This window comes from Parasteatoda tepidariorum, chromosome 4 (assembly GCF_982258835.1).
Source record: "Parasteatoda tepidariorum strain Cologne lab strain chromosome 4, Ptep-v5.0, whole genome shotgun sequence".
Classification (NCBI taxonomy): Eukaryota; Metazoa; Arthropoda; class Arachnida; order Araneae; family Theridiidae; genus Parasteatoda; species Parasteatoda tepidariorum.
Genome location: NC_141758.1, coordinates 49,391,740 through 49,411,510, shown reverse-complemented (window position 1 = coordinate 49,411,510; position 19,771 = coordinate 49,391,740). Strand labels below are relative to the sequence as shown.

The 19,771-nt window shown below is 28.7% G+C and overlaps 1 protein-coding gene across 2 annotated transcripts in view; it reads left to right on the top strand.

The window, feature by feature from the left end:
- Positions 1–12,112, top strand: part of LOC107448206 (FMRFamide receptor) — a 98,248-nt gene extending 86,136 nt beyond the window's left edge. Inside the window, exons 2-3 of one of the 2 annotated variants that reach the window (XM_016063322.4) lie at positions 981–1,063; positions 9,212–12,112. In XM_016063322.4, the coding sequence (XP_015918808.1) occupies positions 9,600–11,120 (1,521 nt within the window). In that variant the 5' untranslated portion in view covers positions 981–1,063; positions 9,212–9,599 and the 3' untranslated portion in view covers positions 11,121–12,112. The remainder of the gene's footprint in view (positions 1–980; positions 1,064–9,211) is intronic. The other variant, XM_016063323.4, reaches the window with a different exon arrangement.
- The last annotated feature ends 7,659 nt before the right edge of the window (positions 12,113–19,771 follow it).

Here is a 19,771-nt window from a genome sequence, read left to right as displayed (position 1 = left end):
GCAAGGGAACTCCTGGATCAAGTATTGGAGAAAAAATATTATTCGTTAAGGAATTCTTGATGGAATTAACCTTCATTAGCGTTACATGGAAAGGAAAACCATGAAAACCTCACATGATTAGCATGACGGAAAAGGGAATTCTAACCCATGATCCGTCTACCAATAATTATATTTTAAGTCAGTATGGTGGTCGGTGCAAGCAGAGTGCAGAATTTGTATCAATAAGCCACCACTGGAATTCGTACCCGATTCACCTCACTGAAAGGCGAATGTCCTATCTCTTAAGCCACCCCGGATCTACACTAATTATTTTATATCCGTAGCTTACTCCATAGCCTTGTAATTTTGAACCAATCCAGAAGACAAGAAAGTTCCTGAATCAGGATCCTCAGAGGTATCGACTTGTTATGGGAACATGAGGGACTTCATAACTAGACAGATTTAACGCGCATCAGTCACCATTTACTACACGGGGAGTCTTCGAAAGGCGCTGATCAAACCTAGGAACTCTACATATTTGAGGTCACCTTTTCGTACCATTAAGATTGAGTACTAGAACGTGAAAATCTGATCATTAAATCAAACATTGTTCAAGGCCATCCTTCCTTTTGCGCACTAAACAAACATCGTATTTTAACTTTAAAAACTATTCTCTATACTCCTTCTTAGTAATAGTGCCTTTCCAAATCAATTTATAACAGTAAAAAAGGATTTTTTGCTGTTGTATTGAATTTCTTCTTTGATTAAACTTACATGCAAACAAGTACGCAATTCTTTCGAAAAATATATGAGATATAAGAAAAAAATTAAATAGATGAGCATGTTTTATCTTTTTAGATAACATTTTTTTCTTTACAAACAATTATTTATTCCATCAACCTTATAACGCAAACATAACGTTAAGCAGTTTCTTTATCTTATCTAATTCACCTTTTAACATATCGCTTAAGACAATGACATATATTTTTTAATTCTTCTAGCCTTTTAAAGATTTAAGAAAAAAGGTGTCGCTATAAACGGAAGCTGTCGGGAGATTTTCTACTAGCTGCGATTGAATTAAGAGGTAGCTTTGTTATTTTATAAAATCAGATTTTCTGTTTATTTTGATGTGGATTTTTTATTCAAACTTACTTATTTCTAATAGATAAATAAGACTATTTTAAAATAAAAACAATTTTTAAATGTTATAATTAGAAGAGTTGTAAGAGGATTTTAAATAAGAACAATGGGTTTTAATGTTTCTTTCAAAATAGCGACTAAGCGTTTTGACCCTTAATATGACAATAACATGGTCTACAAGTCATGTCTTTTTTATATTGAAAATATTCTTAAAATGTAGTAAGCATAATATGTAAGAACTATTTTAAAATGAGCATTCTTTTAATTAATTTAAAGTTTTAATTTTAACGAGCTGAGAAAGGTTTAAAAAAACAATAATTGGTTTTAATGTTTTTTATGACATCTAAATAATGTTTGAAACTATTACTTCGAAGAACACAAATGTTCGGTTGAGATCTTTTCTAAGAAAAATTTTTAAAATATTCTTAAATTATGCCCATTGTATGTGATAATTATCTTTTTTAATGTAAAATAATAGATTTGCCGTTGAAGTTGTAAATGTCATAATCAAATTATTCAATATGGCATGATCTGAAAGATCAAAGTCATATTGACTATCATGAAAGTGAATGGTGATTATCATAATCATTGAAACTGATTATGATGATTTTTTCCCACTTTTATTGATTGACACCATCAATAAATCGTTAGATTTTGATAACAATGATTTTAACATTTTATAAAAGTTCTCGTGCTATTTCAGTGCTTATTTATTTATATCTAAATAAAAATGTTTTTTTAGAATAAAAATATACTCTTATGAATGGAATTAATGAAGAAATTAAAAGTTTTTTGTCAAAACCAAAACTGTAGAAGTGTGGGGGAGATTCATTCAGGGGTGATACAAGTTTGTATGCTCTATGCTCTTCGTTTTTGATCTGTCAGAAACAGAATTATTTTCTGCTTTTTACTCTACTTGTAAAAATATGCAGTTTTTATTCTTTTTTCTATTTTATTACTTTTTCTTTTGAATTGTTTGCTTGTAAATTTGTTCTGTAAATTTGCTTGTAAATTTGTAAAATTGTAAAATCGTCAAAATTTAAATTATAATTTAACAAAAGCTTTAATTGAGAATATATTAACCTAGCTAGTCAGATATCGATAGGAAATTCTGATTGGCGTTGTATTCGGCGTAAAGTTTTGCTTGCAGCGTTGAGGACATAATCAAACTTAGAGGACACGTAAGTAGTCGAAATTTCTATCAATGATAAATTCGAATTTTGGCTGTCAGAAATGGTTATTTTTAGCGATTGAAACTCGTAATGTTATCTAATACAGAACTTCAGTTGAAATTTTACTTTTCAAACTAATCTTATAGTAGTCAGAACTTTGATTGGCAATAAATTCAGGATGAGGATATTATTGGATAAATTCCTTCTTGCAGTGGTTAGAAAATATGAAAAATATTGCCTTCCAGCATAGAGCTCCAGTAAAAATTTGAATTCTTTAGTTAATCTTGAATTAGTTGGTGTTTTGATTGATCATGAACTTCATTTGGTTATATTACGATAATAAAATTATGCGAAGAGTATTACGAAAGTTATGGAAATGAGAATATTAATTATAATTTGCAAAAATAATTACGAAAATTATGCTTGAGCCGTGATGTTTCAGGGGATAGAGCGTTCGCCTTTCAATCAGACGAACCGGGTTCGAATCCCAGTCGATACCAATTCCGTATTCAGCTTGCACCGACCACAGTGCTGACGTGAAATATCCTCAGTGGTAGACGGATCATGGGTAAGAGTCCCCTTGCCATCAGGCTAATCGTGGGAGGTTCTCGTGGTCTTCCTCCCCATGCAACGCAAATGCGGGTTATCTCGATCAAAAAGTCCTCCACGAAAGCAAATTTCTCCCAATACTTGATCCAGGAGTTCCAATGTCTTCTGGATTGGGGTTAAAATTACGAGGCTACGAAGTTGAACATTAGCAGTCGTAAACCCATAATATATATATATATATATATATATATATATATATATATATATATATATATATATATATATATATATATATATATATATGCTTTTATTGGACTGGAAACGATTGTTATATTATCTCTATTATCATTAGATAGCTTCAGCTAACATTTAAGCACTTTAATTAGTCAGAAAGTGGTACAGACAGTAAAATGTTTTGGTTAAAAATGTAGTAAATATTGAATACAGGATAAGAATAGTAAATACAGGATAAGAAACAGGTAATAAAATGAGTTAAGTGTGGGGATGACTGTTAGGTTGGCTATAACAGAACACTCTGTAGTGTGTGGAAATTAAAACTTATTATAATCTCTTTAATGTTTATGCATTTTAATATTAATTTCAGATACAAATTGGCAAATTTCGTAACCATATCTGATTTTAAATTTCTGAATAGATAATCTTTTGAGCTGTATAGACAGACCCTGCTGTAATATAACTACAAAGTTTCACTAATTTAAAACCAATAGTTTAAGGTATTTTTATAGAGCTAACAAAACCTGATGGAAGTTTCTGATTAATCACTTCTAAGTGATTAATTTTAAAACTATTGACATAATGGTATATCTAAGTGCAAAATTTTTCAGAACAATTTTAAAAAAAGAACAACTAAAAATGGGAGGTTAATAAATACAAGATTAATACTAAAAGTTATTCCAGACATTGTTTAAAAATAAAAAAATCACATTCGTCTTGGATTCTTATAAAAAGTCCGATTTTCAGAAAATTTTACTCATGATTTTGTGAATTTAAAATTACCGTGTGAAAACAATAAACACAATAATTATATCTTTCAAAAGGTTGTAGGGTTATTTAATGGGCCAAATTTCTTCCAAAATTTACCCTGAATAGAATATATTAAATTTTAGATAACAGTAAAAAGTAGCTTATAAATATTTTATAATTTTAAGTTCATTGAAATTTTTTTAATGAAATCTGAAAAAGTTTTTGGCTATATTTTTCGATTTTAACTACTTTATGGAAATTTTTTTAAATCTTTAGTTAAGTTAGTACTATTTAATGAGCAATATTAAACTGAATTTTTATTATTGCAAATTGCAGACTTTGTTAACTTTTTAATCATTTTAATTTTGCAAATAATTCCTGTTTTTAAAATTAATTCGGGTCTTTTCTTAAGTAGACCAAGGTTGTTTTAAGCTAATGATCTCTAAATTAGTATTTTTCTCTCTAAATATAATCAAAATTAAGAAACAATTTTTTATTTATACACTGTTTATAAACAATTTATATAAAGAAAATTTTCAAATGACAGTTTTGTGTATAAAGTTGTTACATCTTATGCATTCAATCTTAAGAAAATCTAAGGCTGAACTTATATTTCTGTTTACGGGAAGCATTAAGAAGTAAATAAATACATTTAATGTAACTTTCATTCCAAAAATCTTAAACTAAAGCATAAAATGATTTTATACCTCATGTAGCACGTAGTATTTTTAATGATCTTCAATTTTATAACTCTTTGAAGTTTACTATAAAGGCAGAAGTTTTGCATTTCGCACGCAAATAGCTCATTTCATGTTTTCCATTTCATCAGTTTATTCTATATAGAGGTTTTAAGCTTCATGATATCTTAGTTTCTGTAGAAGATTTTTACCAAAGTACTGTTTATTTCTGAAAAATTATAGACATATTTACTCTACATTAAAGCTATATCTTAAACTCAGTTTTTTATTCCGAAGAAATACTATTTTTATAATGGAATTATATCACACTAAGCCATTTATCACACTTTCTAATTTACCATTTATGGAATGTGCTTTTTAACAACAAAACATAAACTCTGAAATGGAACTATTTTTTATAATTTAAAATCAATTTATGAAATCAGAAGAATACCATTTTGAAAAATAGAATGATATCTAAGCCATTTATCAAACTTTCTTATTTCTCATTCATGGAAAGTGCTTCTTAACAAAAGAATTAATTCTGAAATTGAAATATTTTTATAGTTTTAAACAAGTTTCGAAATCAGTGGAAATATCATTTTGAAAGGGAATCATATCACATGTATAAATATATTCTATGCCATTTATTAAACTTTCTTATTTATTTTTCGCAAAATGTACTTCTAAACAAAAACTTAACTCCGAAATGGAATCTATTTTCATGGTTAAAAATTAGTTTCGGAATCAGAAAAAATTCCATTTTCAAAATTGAATCATAGAGCGTGTGTCATCTAACGTAATCATATAACGTGTATCATATAATGGAATCATACAACGATAATATCATCTATATCTTGAAATGTTTATCTGATGTACATATTTATTTTATTTTTATGCTGTTTAACATTTGTATTTTTTCATTCAAATTTTTCATTTCAAATATTTCAAATGAAATATTTAAATGTTTAAAGAAGGCATTTAGAAGTATAGAAATGTACATTTATTTGCTAGAAAATGTCAATAATAAATATTCAGAATAGGCATTATGTTTAAATAATTATGATGCATAAATAATATATCTTAGAAGAAAAAAAAGCTCTTTTTTTAGCTTATATCATTTACTTATTTCAAAATAATACATATACTCTGAATAATAACTAGAGCATTCCCGATTGGCTACAGACTTTACAGAATCAGTAAATATATTCCAATTATATCATTAGTTATTCAATTATATTAAATTTATCAAAATTGTATTATCTAATTTAAAATAATATTCATTCCCTGGATAATGACAAAAAATTCCCAATTTGTTGCAGAATTCACAAAATTAGGGATTTATGTTTTCCTTATGCAATAAAAAATAAAAATAACTTTATCCATTGTGCTGACAACATCAGATACAGGTGCTCCTTATCAATTTGATATGAGAAAGAATTTGATCGAAACCATATTTATTCAAGCAGAATTAAACTTTTAAAAAAATAAGTAAATTAAATTTGGGATTATATCAAATATTCTTTTTTGGTACAATTTATTTGATACTTACGTTTATTTTTTGAGGATAAACAAATAAAAATTCAACTTTATATCTTATATATTATTTTAAATAGAAAGTCTAAAATATGCTTTCTAAATTAAGTTTTTTTATCCTTATATATGAAATTTGTGTATTTGCAAGCAAAAATTGTTTAATTTAGAATAAATAAATTTAAAGTTTTCTCTTTTATACTACACGTGTCGGCTCTTTTACATGCATAATTTTAACGTGAAGGTTTCATTTTTATCCCCATGTGTTGTTCTTATCCCCATGTTCATGTTTTGTTTTTATAGTTTTTATGTGTTTCTTAAGAAATTTTAATTTAACTTTGTAATTATCCCTGTGTATTTGTTTGTCTTTTTCAGCTGTTTAAACTATCTTGCTTGTTACGACCATAAATTTAGTTTTAGTCTATACTAATTTTCACTGCATTAATTTTTTTTATACTGTTATGTATGTTTCACCTATTCATTTAGAGTTTCAATAGCTTTTTTCTAAGATTTTGGGTCTGTCTTTACTTTTTTTCCATGTGCTGTTCTTTCTTCAAAGATTCTTGTTTGATATTTTTAATGTTAAATACGGTCATTTGAACATTTAATTGGAAATGAAAAAAGGGTTTTTCAGATTTTTTATAAAGCAAAATATTCAAAAAATTTTTACTATAATTCTGTAGCGTTCTTACTTTTAAATAATTCAAAACACTCTTCATTGCATTCATAACAGTAATTGACTTACAATTTTTGGTATAGATTTTATATTTATTGTTACTTTTGGAAAAAACTGTGCAGCCTTTCCAAGCAACAGCTTTATTTTTTTCTTTCTACTTTATTGAGCCCATGATTAATGTTTTTATGTGTCTCCCATTTTTATTATTGTTTTTCTTAGTTTAGTATATTAAATATCTTTCTCGGGCAGAGTTTTTAAATATAATTTTATTTATATTTTTAAAAAAAATAATTGAAGTGTATATAAACACTTTAAAGATTAATTTTATTCTTCTCAATAAAAGAAAACTTTCCATACAAATTCGACAAGTTTAAGATTTTAACTTTCAAAGCATTTTAAAGGAGGTAAATGAAGTGTATGTACTTTAATCTCTTTTTATTCCAGACAAAGAATACTTTAATCGTCTGGTTGGTGATGCTATCGATCATTCTTCTTTTAAAGTATGACATTAATTAAAAGCATCTCAATTGCTTAAAAACTTGCTCTTGAGATGGTTTCCTCAAACTGAAGAGCAAATACTCGAGATTTTCAGAAATCTTAGAGTATTAGATACGATAATTAAACATTTAATTGGAAATAAAAAATACTTCTCAGGATTTTAAGTCAGCAAAATAAGAAAATATTTTATGAAGTTCGAAAGGCTTCTTACGAGACTTTAAATGAAGTGTAAAATATGAGAATAAAACAATGATGATTAAGTTTCCATGAAAAGTGCAGTCATATGCAGAGAAATGGCTTTAGTCAAAACATAAAGTAATCACTAATTCAGGGCTTGCAGAATTTTTTTTTAATATGCAGTCAGATACAAAGAAACGGCTTTGTTCAAAATGTAAAGTAATCCCTAATTGAGGGTTGGCAGAGTATATTTTATAATCTTTGTACATACAGTACAGTAGTGCATGTACGTAGTATGTATGCATGATGTATTCTTGTTTGTAGTATGTATGAATCTATCCCAAGAGCATTGTAAGGTTGATTTTAAAGTAGCAGCAATCTTTATCACAAAACTCTAATAAGGTTTACAAATGCTTAGAAAATGGAAGCTTGAAAAAAATCTTATATTTAACTATACTAATTTACGCATAATGAGGTTCGCATTAATCTTGGATAAAGACCATTTTATATCAAGATTGAATCAAAAGCCGACCGGCCTGTGTAGGGGGGCAGGGAACTGTCCTTGCATCAGAAAGGTCCTGGGTTTGAATCGCGGGCAAGGCATGGACGTTTCTTTCTCGGTGTGTTCTATGTTCTTTCTCCTTTGTGTGTGAATGTGTGTGAATGTGATCCGCCCTGTAAACGGGTTGTGGTAGTGCGAATGGAGTGACAGAAGTCGAATTCCTGGCCATAGATGGCGCCACTGAAAAACAGAAACAATCGCACCCCCACTGCCTAAACAGGCATACGAAAAAAAAATTTGAATCAAAAACCGCGACCTATCATCATTTAAAAAAAATGTTGCGTATGAGAAATATTCAATATTTAATGAAATTCTGGAAGACATTTAAAAAATAAATATAATAAATAAATACCTATATTACCACTAAATATTTTTGACACCTCTGGGAGACGGAAGTACAGCAATATATTAGTAATCAACCATACGGTTTACAACAATATATTTAGTAATCTCTCTCTCTTTCTGCTATTTATTATTTCATTTCAATCTTTATTAGTTTAATATATATTTTATACCTTGTTTCAAGTGTAGTCAGTTAAATAAAGGTGATAAGTACTAATGCTTTTGAAGAAAAAACAGGTTATGGGCCATTTCTTAATTAGTTAAGGACCAAAAACAAAGATTAAGTTAGAAATAATTATGAAAGTTGTGGCTTTAGTGATTTTGGCTTAATATAGTTATCAAAAGTTTGTTTCCTTCTTTGAAGTAAATTTTATTAAAAACGGGTCTCAAAAGGAGTGGAAGCATAAACATTCTAAACCAGATGAGAATGCAATTTTTTGTAGGCATTTTTTTAAAAATTTTAATCGAATGAGATCATATTCAATTATATATTAGACCATATATATGAGACCATATTCCAATAGTTTCGAATTTTTGAGAGTGTTGTTCATAAATATGTTAATTCATGCATTTTTATGCATAAATATACATAACATCCTAAATATATAAAATATATAAAAGAATACAAAAGAAATCCCAAATATATAAACGAATACAAATGAATTTTTTATACTTAAAACCATTTTAACTAATTAACTTGATCTAATATCATTTGATTTAGCATAAAAAATATTTATGGACCTATACCGAGCATGTCTATACAGTAAAATTTCAACTATTTTTAATCATCAATTCATCGCTTGTGTTTGGTCTCTAGAATAACATTTAAAGTGAAAAAAATTGTTTTGTTTTGAAATTTTCTATATAATATTTTGTTTTTCTTTGCATAATTGTTTATTAAAAAGAATTTATTTATTTTCAGGTGACTAATTTTGATGTCGACTTATGAACTGCTTATTCCACAAAAGAAGCTTCAATTTAATTTAATTATAGAAAAAAAAATTGTAAGAAATTTGCATGTCATAGAAATAACATGAAAAATAACCGGCATTAGAATTTCCCAAGGCTGGTGAAAGACCATTAGAAATTTTTATGTTAAAAGAAATCACAGTATTGTTTATTTGCTTTTAAAGATAAAAAATGATTTATCACATTCTATTTTCCCTTCATACATATTGATTTTACTAGCCATGAATCTAAAGAGAATATATTTCGATTTAATCACTTAATGTTCGTCTTTCATTAAGCATCAAAAATGGAAAACATCAAATTGATTTATGTTTTTGTGAGTGGCATTTAAACAATTCGAGATGCTAAACGTGTCTGATCAAGAAACAAACTGTAGGTTCCTCGAGAACCTCAACTGCAGTGGGAAAAACTGCTCTTTTTCCGTTGTAAGTTGCAACGATACAAATTGGACCATGATCGAGCCAAATATTAACGATATGGAACCAGACCCCGAATATGAAGCGTTTCAGTTAAACAGTCGCTTCTGGATTCAGAGAGTTTTCGTACCCATTATCATGACTATCGGAGTGATTGGTAACACTGTGACTGTGTTCATAATGACACAAAGGCGCATGCGCAGCTCTACGAACTGGTATTTAGCGGCCCTAGCCATATTCGACGTAACGTACTTAGTGTTCTCATTCGCATTATCATTGCAGCACTATCCGCATATTCATGAACAAGAATACAATTTTTATTGGATATTGTGGCCTTACATGCTTACAATAACTGATGTATCGAGTAACTCTTCTGTGTGGATAACCGTCACATTCACTATAGAGCGTTATATCGCTGTATGTCATCCCATGAAAGGCAAAGTGATATGCACAGAATCTAGAGCTAAGAAAATGATAATGATAGTTTTCATCTTTTGTTTTTGTGTAACGTTGCCAACTGGATTTGAATGGAACACAATTGAAGTTATTGATACAATAACAAACACCACAAAAATTCAAGTGGTGTATTCAGACTTGGGAAACAATCCCGTTTATGTTCAGATTTATTATTGGGTGATCTCCGTTCTCTTCGTTTTTATTCCCTTGTTCTTATTGGCTGTTTTTAACGCATTTCTAATCAAATCAGTTCATTCTTCGAAAACGAGAAGGAAAACAATGACCAGAAAGCGAGAAGGAGAAAGCCAAGCGAGACAAGAAAGCAAAATAACTGTGATGCTCATTGCTGTAGTTATTTTATTTCTTGTGTGCCAGCTTCCGACAGCAATCACCCTTCTTTATAAAGCATTCCATCATATCAAAGACAGAAGCAATGAAGATCTTCTGTTGCGTGGTTTGGGCAATATATTCAACTTTCTGGTAGCAGTCAATGCCGCCGGAAACTTTGTTCTCTACTGTCTTTTGAGTCAAAAATACCGAAGGACATTCATCCTGATATTTTGTCCTTGCTTGAAAAGTAGGTTGACAAGACTCCACTCTGTGTGTCAGAACACAGGATACACAACCGTGGATGGTGAAAGTCCAGCAGCTTCAAGAAAATACAGTGTTCGTACCCCAGCATTATCAAAAACATGGGATGGAAACTCTACAGATTTGTCACAACAGAATATGGGAAACAAGCAGTACCGCAGGCAGCAGTCAGCGCCAGCAACTTCTATTCCCCGTCAACAGCAGTTAAGCTTTTCTAAAAATGTTGCTGTCTTTTCTGCAGATGACTCATTTCGATGTCATGAAGATACCAACGATAATAGATTGTTGCGAGGGTTCCGCTATCCTTGGACAAGAACCAAAGTGGCATCCGGTGTTAATGAAGAAGATAGAACTGGCCAGTTTATCCCCCTCAAATCTCCAACCAAAGATGTTGATTAAACTTTATATCTGTCAGGGTAAGTCTGAAATTATCTGCATATTTCCTAGAAAACGAGTTCGGCTTAAGTAGTGACTGACTACTGGGAGAGCAGACTTGGGTAAGGGCATATCGGAAGATCCCTGGAAAGTGTTTTATTCCTCCAATATGATTTTGAATGAAGTAGCTATATTATTAAAATGCGATAATAGTAAATATATTCTGGCAAATGTTGGAAAAGTTTTAGAAACATTGAATTAATGTTTGAAGTTTTGCCAATATTTAAGAGAGTTAAATATTGATGCTAATCTCCTTCAATGTGTCTCGCCTCTTGATTTTGTGCCATAACTGTACACAAAGACAACAAATGATAATCAAATGTATATATTAAGAAAGCCTACATCCAAACTAGGGGGAATCAGTTCCGTCACTGCTAGGCCGGAAGTGATTACAGCCTAGGTGAAGTCCAGTCCAGGAGGAGTAGGAAGTAAGTTATTCCTAGTAAATATCTGTCTAATGGTAGACTATCTTAATATATATGTTAAGTTTTCATCGATTTTCTTTACATAAAGCACTGGCACGAAATCAAGATGGCTTTATTTAAGTTGGGTACACTGTTGTGGAGAAGTTCTGACTAAAATTGGAAGCGTTTCAATAAATATTGAAAAGGTTAATATTGAAAGAGTTGCAATAAACCTTGAGGAAGTTCAAAGAGATATTATATGAGTTTAAATGAATATTGGAAGAGATTGAATATAAAATGAAAACTATCAATTAATGGGAAGAGGATTCCCGTAAATAACGACAGACGGTAATAGACGAAGGTAACGATAAAAAAACTGCTTTACGTGACTGAAAATAATCACGATAGCATTAGTATCTTTGTTCTGCTAAGGTACATATCGATTGGTGAGGTAACACTACAATGGTTCAGAGTGTTTTGTGGAATCTTTCAAATATTCCAGCCTTAATAATGCTCTCCAACTGACTGCAAAGCATTACTGACGCTATTTAACTCCTGAATAAGACGAGCGAAAATAATGAGGCTCCATTGTTTAAGCAAAGTTAACGTATTGTTGATATGAACAAGACGACCAATGTATGCAGATAATTTTCTACTTGCCCACTAATTGAATTGTAATTGTATTGCACATATGTATATGAATACTGTCAAGCACAATTTTTAAAGCCTATGCTGTTAAGCATTAAGGCTTATACACACTTGGTGCCAAAATACGTTTTTGGAAATAAGTTAAATTTCCGAGCTCTATTATAAATTTATTTTTCTCATACTGCCAACTGACTATTTTAGTTTTGGTCATTTTTTTATATAAATATTTGGAGTTTAAATTATCTGAAATTGGTTTCAATACTCAGATAGAACTAAAAATAATACCTGAATGAAGCTTCTAATGTACAGTGTGCAAGAATATAAACGGAATATCCTTCATAACTTTTGTCATATCCTTCATAACTAATGATCGGATCTTCACTTTCTAGGACTCAATCTTAATTATTTGAGGAGGTGACCTCAAATGTGCTATTCAATAAGCGCAGGCGATAATTTAAGTTAGGAAATTAGAGAAGAAAATGTACTTTCTCTGGATAAATATATCTTTTTCTTTCGATGGATTTGGATTTCAGACACCAAAAATATAGGGGTTACAACAATCTGAAAAATATGATCTCAATAGTTTAGTCAGGAGAGCTGTCTAAAGTTTGAACCCCTTTATTTTAATTAAATTTTTTGAAGTATTTCATTAAAATTTTTGAGCGAATTTAAATTTTTTTGCATACAATTTAAAAATTCGTTTGTCCAAAGATAATTCTATGCAAAAACAAAATTTTAGTAAATATTTATTATTTGTTAGTATTTTATTTAGTAATAATCGAAAAAAAAAATTTAAATTATAATGTATTAAATTTATTTGCATCATTTTAAGTGGCAAAATACGAAATTTGAGCAAAATCGATCGAATAGTTCCAGATTTTAAGCATCTGACTTTTTTGAAAATCAGTTTCTCAGGAACTATTCAGCCAATTTCGCTCAAATTTCGAATTTTGCCATTTGAAATTACATTCTTTCAAATGATTCAAAAATAGTATGCCTTACAGTTCAATTTTTTTCGACCATTATTAAATAAAATATTAAAAAATAATGGATATTTACTAAAAGTTATTTTTTGCATTAAATGTCTTCGGATAAACAAATTTTATAATTGAGCACAAAATTTTTTCAATTTTCTTAAAAGATTCTCTAGATATAGCGAACTACGCAAAAAATCAAATTTACATTACAGGACCCAGACTTTTGACTTCTCTTCTGACGAAACTATTGGGACCACATTTCCCAGATTGTGGCTGCCCTCAATCTGTATTTTGGGGGTCAGAAATCCAAATCCGTTGAAAAAAAGGTATGTTTATTCCGAGTAAGTCTGATCTTGAAATTTAAAATATCGACTGTACTATTTAAGCAGCATATTTGAGGTCACCTCCTCGTACCATTATAATTGAGTCATAGAACGTGAAGATCTGATCATTAGATCAAACGTTATTCAGGGTAGTCCTTTTTTTTGTGCACTGTACTTTAAATTTTTCTAAAAAACTAAAATTCTAATAAAAGCACATACATATAGTATATATTTTTATTAAACATCAATACTTATTTTCTGGCTTTCAACAATTTTTTATTTCTAATAAATAAACATAATGACTGAAAATGTAATGATTTTTTATTTAAAGTCAATAATTACTGTTATTGAATGATTAGTATATTTTAAAATTTAACTATTTTCCAAATATAAGATGAAATTACATTATTTCGTGATAAATTATAGAAATTTCTGACTTTAAAAGTTATCTAATATTAAATAGTTTTTAACACAAACCCTAATTTTCAGTATGCTAATTGTTATTTAATAGAAAGCTTTTCTTTCCTTTTTTAATTACAGGCTTTTATGTCTATAATTTCTATGTATACCCCAGATTTTTCCTGCAGTTTTTAAGGCAAATTAATTCATTATTGTAACGTTAACTGCTTTTTTCTTCTACATAAATTATACTGTTACATTCTCATGGTTTGCAATTCATATAAGGAATAAGTAGTATTTTTAAAAAAAATTATATTTTATTTTCTTATGATTTAATCTTCAATGTTAAGTAATATTGTTACGAATTTAAAAAATGAGCAAACAATATTTCCTTGCAGTAGGTGTTACCTGGTAATTGTATAAGTATGTTTCCAAGATGTTCTTGATGTTGAAAACAAACCTGTATAAACCTCTGTGGTTTTGTATCGTTTTAATGAATGTTCTAAAATTTATAAACATTTGCATTTTCTTAAAAATAAATAAAAATATCAGGTGAAGCAAAACCTCATGCTCGATAAAAAATTGCCTAAAATATTTTTTTGTTATTATACAATAATGTAACTAAAGGATAATTGAATGCCTGTAAATGACGTCATTGACGCATTTGTCGGTTCATCATGGCATTTGTCGAGTCAAAAACCAATCAAGTTCGACACACGTGCTTGACACGGGTACCCAATTAAATCTGATTTGAATCACGTGGTTAGGCATAATTACATCACATCTTCTCGAGTTGCAAGTACCCAAGAAAAGTACCTGGACCAATTAACTTAATTTAATGTCGAAATCAAAACCAAAAGAAGAAGAAACTGAAATATTTTTCTCAACTTATCATTTAACAGGTACTACAGAGAGTAAGACACTAGAATAAGCATCTGCAGTCACCTAATCAATTTAAGTAAAACACTTTGAACGACAGAAATATATTCTGACGAAAAAGTCAACAAAGTCAATAAAATATTTTCAAAAGAAATTCACAATTATAATAAGCGAATAAGGTATTAATATGAAGCAATATACAAATAAGAAATTAAATGTGTACGAAATGTCGGGAAACAGGGAAAGGGAATGAAGGATAATTCTTTATAATGAAGAAATAGTAATATTTATGTAACAGTGTTTTATTTTATTTGGTTTGATATCGAGTTTCGCCAATCACCTGATATTAATTTAATGTGGTGTGTGCAATGATGGTTTTAAAATAAATCGTCATAGCGAGTGTAATTAATTTTTAAAAAAATCAATTTTTCACGATAACAATTTATTTTGCCACCAATGCATGGAATCGGGCTAGACAATGCCTCTTTACCAGTAAAGTAGGAAATAATTAACATTTCGCTGATTGCCCAGTTATTTTATAGAATGACAAAAGATAAATGTATGAAACATTTAATATTTCAGACATTGCTAGGTGTTTTATAGAACTATTCCTGACAAGCCCACAGGAATTCTATACAATAACTAGGAAAAGTATAAGAAGATTTAAATATTTCATATTTCGTATAAAGTCCATTTGTCATTTTATACAAGGTATAGGCAATTTATTCAACAACTAGGCCATTTATGAAACCATTTTCTTTTTTTATAATTTACCAGGCATTCTATAAAATGAACAGGTTCTATAGATTACCGGCATTTCATGCATCAGCGGTAACTTAACGCTGAAACGGTTGAGGCTTATTTTGAATATCACAAAATATATTCACAACAGTGTCACATAACTTATTCATGTTTTAATGAAAAGAAAAGGATAACTAAAGAAAAAATTTAATGTTTTGTTTATTAAGTATTTAAAATTAGCTGACTGTTCCTTTCTACAAATTATATTTTAAAACTAAACTAAACTAAACTCAGTGGCGTGACAGCCCATAGAGGGCCAAGGCCTACTGTGCCCATCTCAGTTTTCTTGACCCTGGGCTCTGGGGTGCAGGAGCAGATGTTCCGGATAGGTGGTCAGCCGAACGCGGAACCCCCAGTGTTTATGCTTGGTACTCATTTATCGACCCACTGAAGGAATGAAAGGCTGAGTCAACCTTGCCCGGCCCGAGGATCGAACCAAGGACCTGTGGCACGACAGCGCAAAGCGCTACCGCTCAGTCACCGGGTGTTTAAATTATATTTTAACAAATGTTATATTTAAGCATTCTTTCATGAAAACAAAAGCTACGACAAGTATTTTGATCTGAATCCCTGTACATCCCAGAATTCCTGTACTTTATATTAATTTTCGGTTCATATAAAATCTACATTTCAAAATGTACATGAATGTAATTGCAGAATATAGTTGTTAACTGCAAAAGTTCTTTAATTTATATTTTTATTAGAATAAATAATATGCGTAAGGAAACTAATCGTCACCTTACACATATAATTTATTTTAAAACATTTTTACAAAGACCAGTATTTCTACATATGCATTTTATTATTATAATTACTTTTTTTTGTGATATCCAATCCATTAACGCAGAGTGGCACATAACAGTGTCACACTCTTTAAAAAAATAATGTTATTATTAAGTCTAAGGATTAGTGTTTTAAATTACACTCTTTGATTCTTTTTCTGCGACATAAAATGCCAATGTATATTAAAGGAATTATCTACGTATATTGAAACAAAAAGCCACTGTGAAAATCCAATTAACATATCAAATGGTCCTTAGGATGTTATGTTTTGTTTTTATTTATCTATGTTTATTTATTTTACTTACTATACAAAATCACTATGGTTACTGATTAATCAAGGATTGCTTGATAAAACAGCTGTTGAGTTTTGCTTACTATTACTAGTGACACAACGTAATAGTTCCCGAACAGATATGAAAAAAAAAATGATTTATCTTCTTTTTAAGAGATAAATAAACTGTTATTAAATTTTTCTGTTCCATTTACTGCATGTACTCGATGTTTTGGTATTTAAATATGATAGATGTTCTAGTTGTTTTCTAAACTTATATGGTTGCATTATTTTGACAAATTCTTTCATGAAGTCTGTGTTACATGTTATGTATCGGTGTTCATTAGTAATGGATATATAATACTTCGTTTCAATAGTAGTTATAACTAAAACCGAAGAATATGAAAAAATAAAATATTTATTCAAACGAAATTTTTTTTAAAGATTATAAAGTGTGCGTGAAATAAAGAAATGTAAAAAGGTTTTTAATCTATTCATTTCAATTTATTAAAAAATGTACGAAAATATATTTAAATGAAATTAATCTCTTGAAATTTTCTGAACATCTTTATTGTAGTAATATTTCAGAATATGTATTTTAATGTGAGAATAAAATATGTGATGTTGCCAACTGTATTCATTTTTTATCTTTATTAATATACTATTACACTAACATACATTTTTTTATTTAACTTGAAACGTATCAGGATGCTCTGTAACCACATTCCTTAATATGTACTTTTAAAATCCAAGTTAAGATTAAAGTAATAAAAATATGCATGTCAGGGGTTTTAAATTAACATTAAGAGATTCTCTTCATTTGCCCTTTGTATAAATACTTGAAATATGAATAAAACAAGATAAACATTATATTCTTGAAGAGAAATGAAATTACGTTAATGTTTTTTTTAAAAACATATTTAGAAAAATAGACTTATATTTGTTGAAATTTTAAAAAAATTTATGCTATGTTTAACTGATAGAAATTTGCTATGTTATTCTTAACGATAAATGTTAAAAAATTACCGTAGTTTTATAAAGAGTATTAACTATTTCTTTCCGAATAAAATACAACACTTTCATGGTTTAAAGCTGTTTTGAAGGAGATGTAGAAGTAATTTCAGTGGCAATTAAATAAGTTTTGGTCAAAAAGTATTTAATCGTTTTTTTAGCATTAACGCAAACTAGAGATTTAAAAATTTATTACTCACTCAATGAGTTAATGCCGGCTTTTTCTACATATTTTCTAATATTTCTCTATATTTACTCATATTCGTGGGTAATTGGAAGAATAAATTAATATTAATCAGTAGAGTATGCAAATTCTGAAATTTTACGAATCACTTAATTTTTTTTTTTTTTTAAAAATGTTATTCATTTTTGAATTTTCCTAATATGACATTATTCCCTTACGGCGAAATAAATTAAAGTACAATTACTATACATTTGGTAATACTATTTAAAAAAAACAACATAATTCTAGTTAATAAAAGCAAAATATACGGCATTTAAACCATTTATTTGGTAATTTTGCGTTCACATGGTAGCAGTTTATTGGAAATTCTGATTTTCAAAATTATATTTCTTATTACATAATTTTTAGTAAAATATACGGAATTGAGAAGAAAATTTGACCGAATAAATGATTTTCATGCCATGTTTTAAGGCATAATGATAAAGTTACCAAATTTTTCCACATTACCCAAGCTTTATCATGCTTTATAAAACAATATTTTATTATTAATCAAAACAAAATCACCACCAAAGCACATCGGTAACAATTACCGATAACCGAATCTTTTTTTTTTCGCTTCCATAGAACCAGAAAAAAGTAAATTTATCATATTTTGTTAGTTTCGTCTATATTTTTTCTCATTGAAGATTAAAGATGGTACATAAGAGTGATATTTACTTTTTTTTAATCTCACTTTCGCAGCATTTAATTACACACTTATATAATTTTTAACTTTTTCAAAACATTTACAAGTGAAAAAAAAAACATTTATTTTAAGTATAAGTAGCCATTTGACAAATATTATTCCCTCAACATTTTAATAACGAAGTATTAATAATGAAGGACATTTAAGGTGAGCTTTTTTAAATTTTCGTAAGTTAAATTCTTGCAAATAAATAATTTTTATCAAGAATTTATTGATTAAAGACAAGTAAATATTATTTCTTAGATTTTATGAAATTTCAATTAAAATAGTCAGGTATTAATCCTTTAAAATCAGAGACGTAATTAGTTAAATTGAAGTGTAAGATGACATTTTGACTGATGGATCCATTATCTCTGATTAAGGATATAGATTATCCCGTCAGGATACTGCCACTTACTGATTGGTAATTGATTTTCTGTAAAAAGGTAATCAATAACTTTTTCTCACATTTTTTGACAAATTTAGGCTTTAGTAATGAAATGAGATCCTGTGATTCAAAATAGCTTTTTGGCGCAAAAGATAAAAAAGTAGCTAAATATTGTTTAAAATTTTTTATTTTTATATATAATTTGGAATTTTATGTATTAAAAATTAGACTTAATTCTAAAGTAGCGTAGAAACAAATTTAGAGAAGTTTATATGTTACTTTATAAAATTCCGGTGTAATAAGGACTAACTCAAGGGAAGAAAATTTTGGAAACATTTTTACAAGTACTGATTTTCTTTTTATAAAGTTTATTATATTATGATTAAAGGATAATAATCTTAAGTTTGGGAATTTAAAATTCGTGAACAATGAACATGAGAACAATTTATTGGGAATAATAGTTGGTATTAAAAAGTTTTAATACTAGAATTTAATAAATTTTAAAGCTTTGAAATTGAAATGCAGTTTGACGAATAAAAGTTCACTTATTAATATTTAACATTATATAACTTCTCTCAACTCTCTTCAGTTTTCGAAAACTTATGTTAGCTTACATATTTGTTTCCAGTACGTTTTACTTCTGCTCTTAAACTACAAGTTTCGAGAGCCTTAAGAATTATTAATTTTTTCTAGTAATTTCATTTGCTTCTGCGTTTTTTTAATACTTTTTTTCATGACCGTCGTTGAGCAGCCGACCTAATCTTATGGGTTTATGATTACCAATGCTCAACTCCGGAAGCCATGTAATTTTGAACCCAATCCA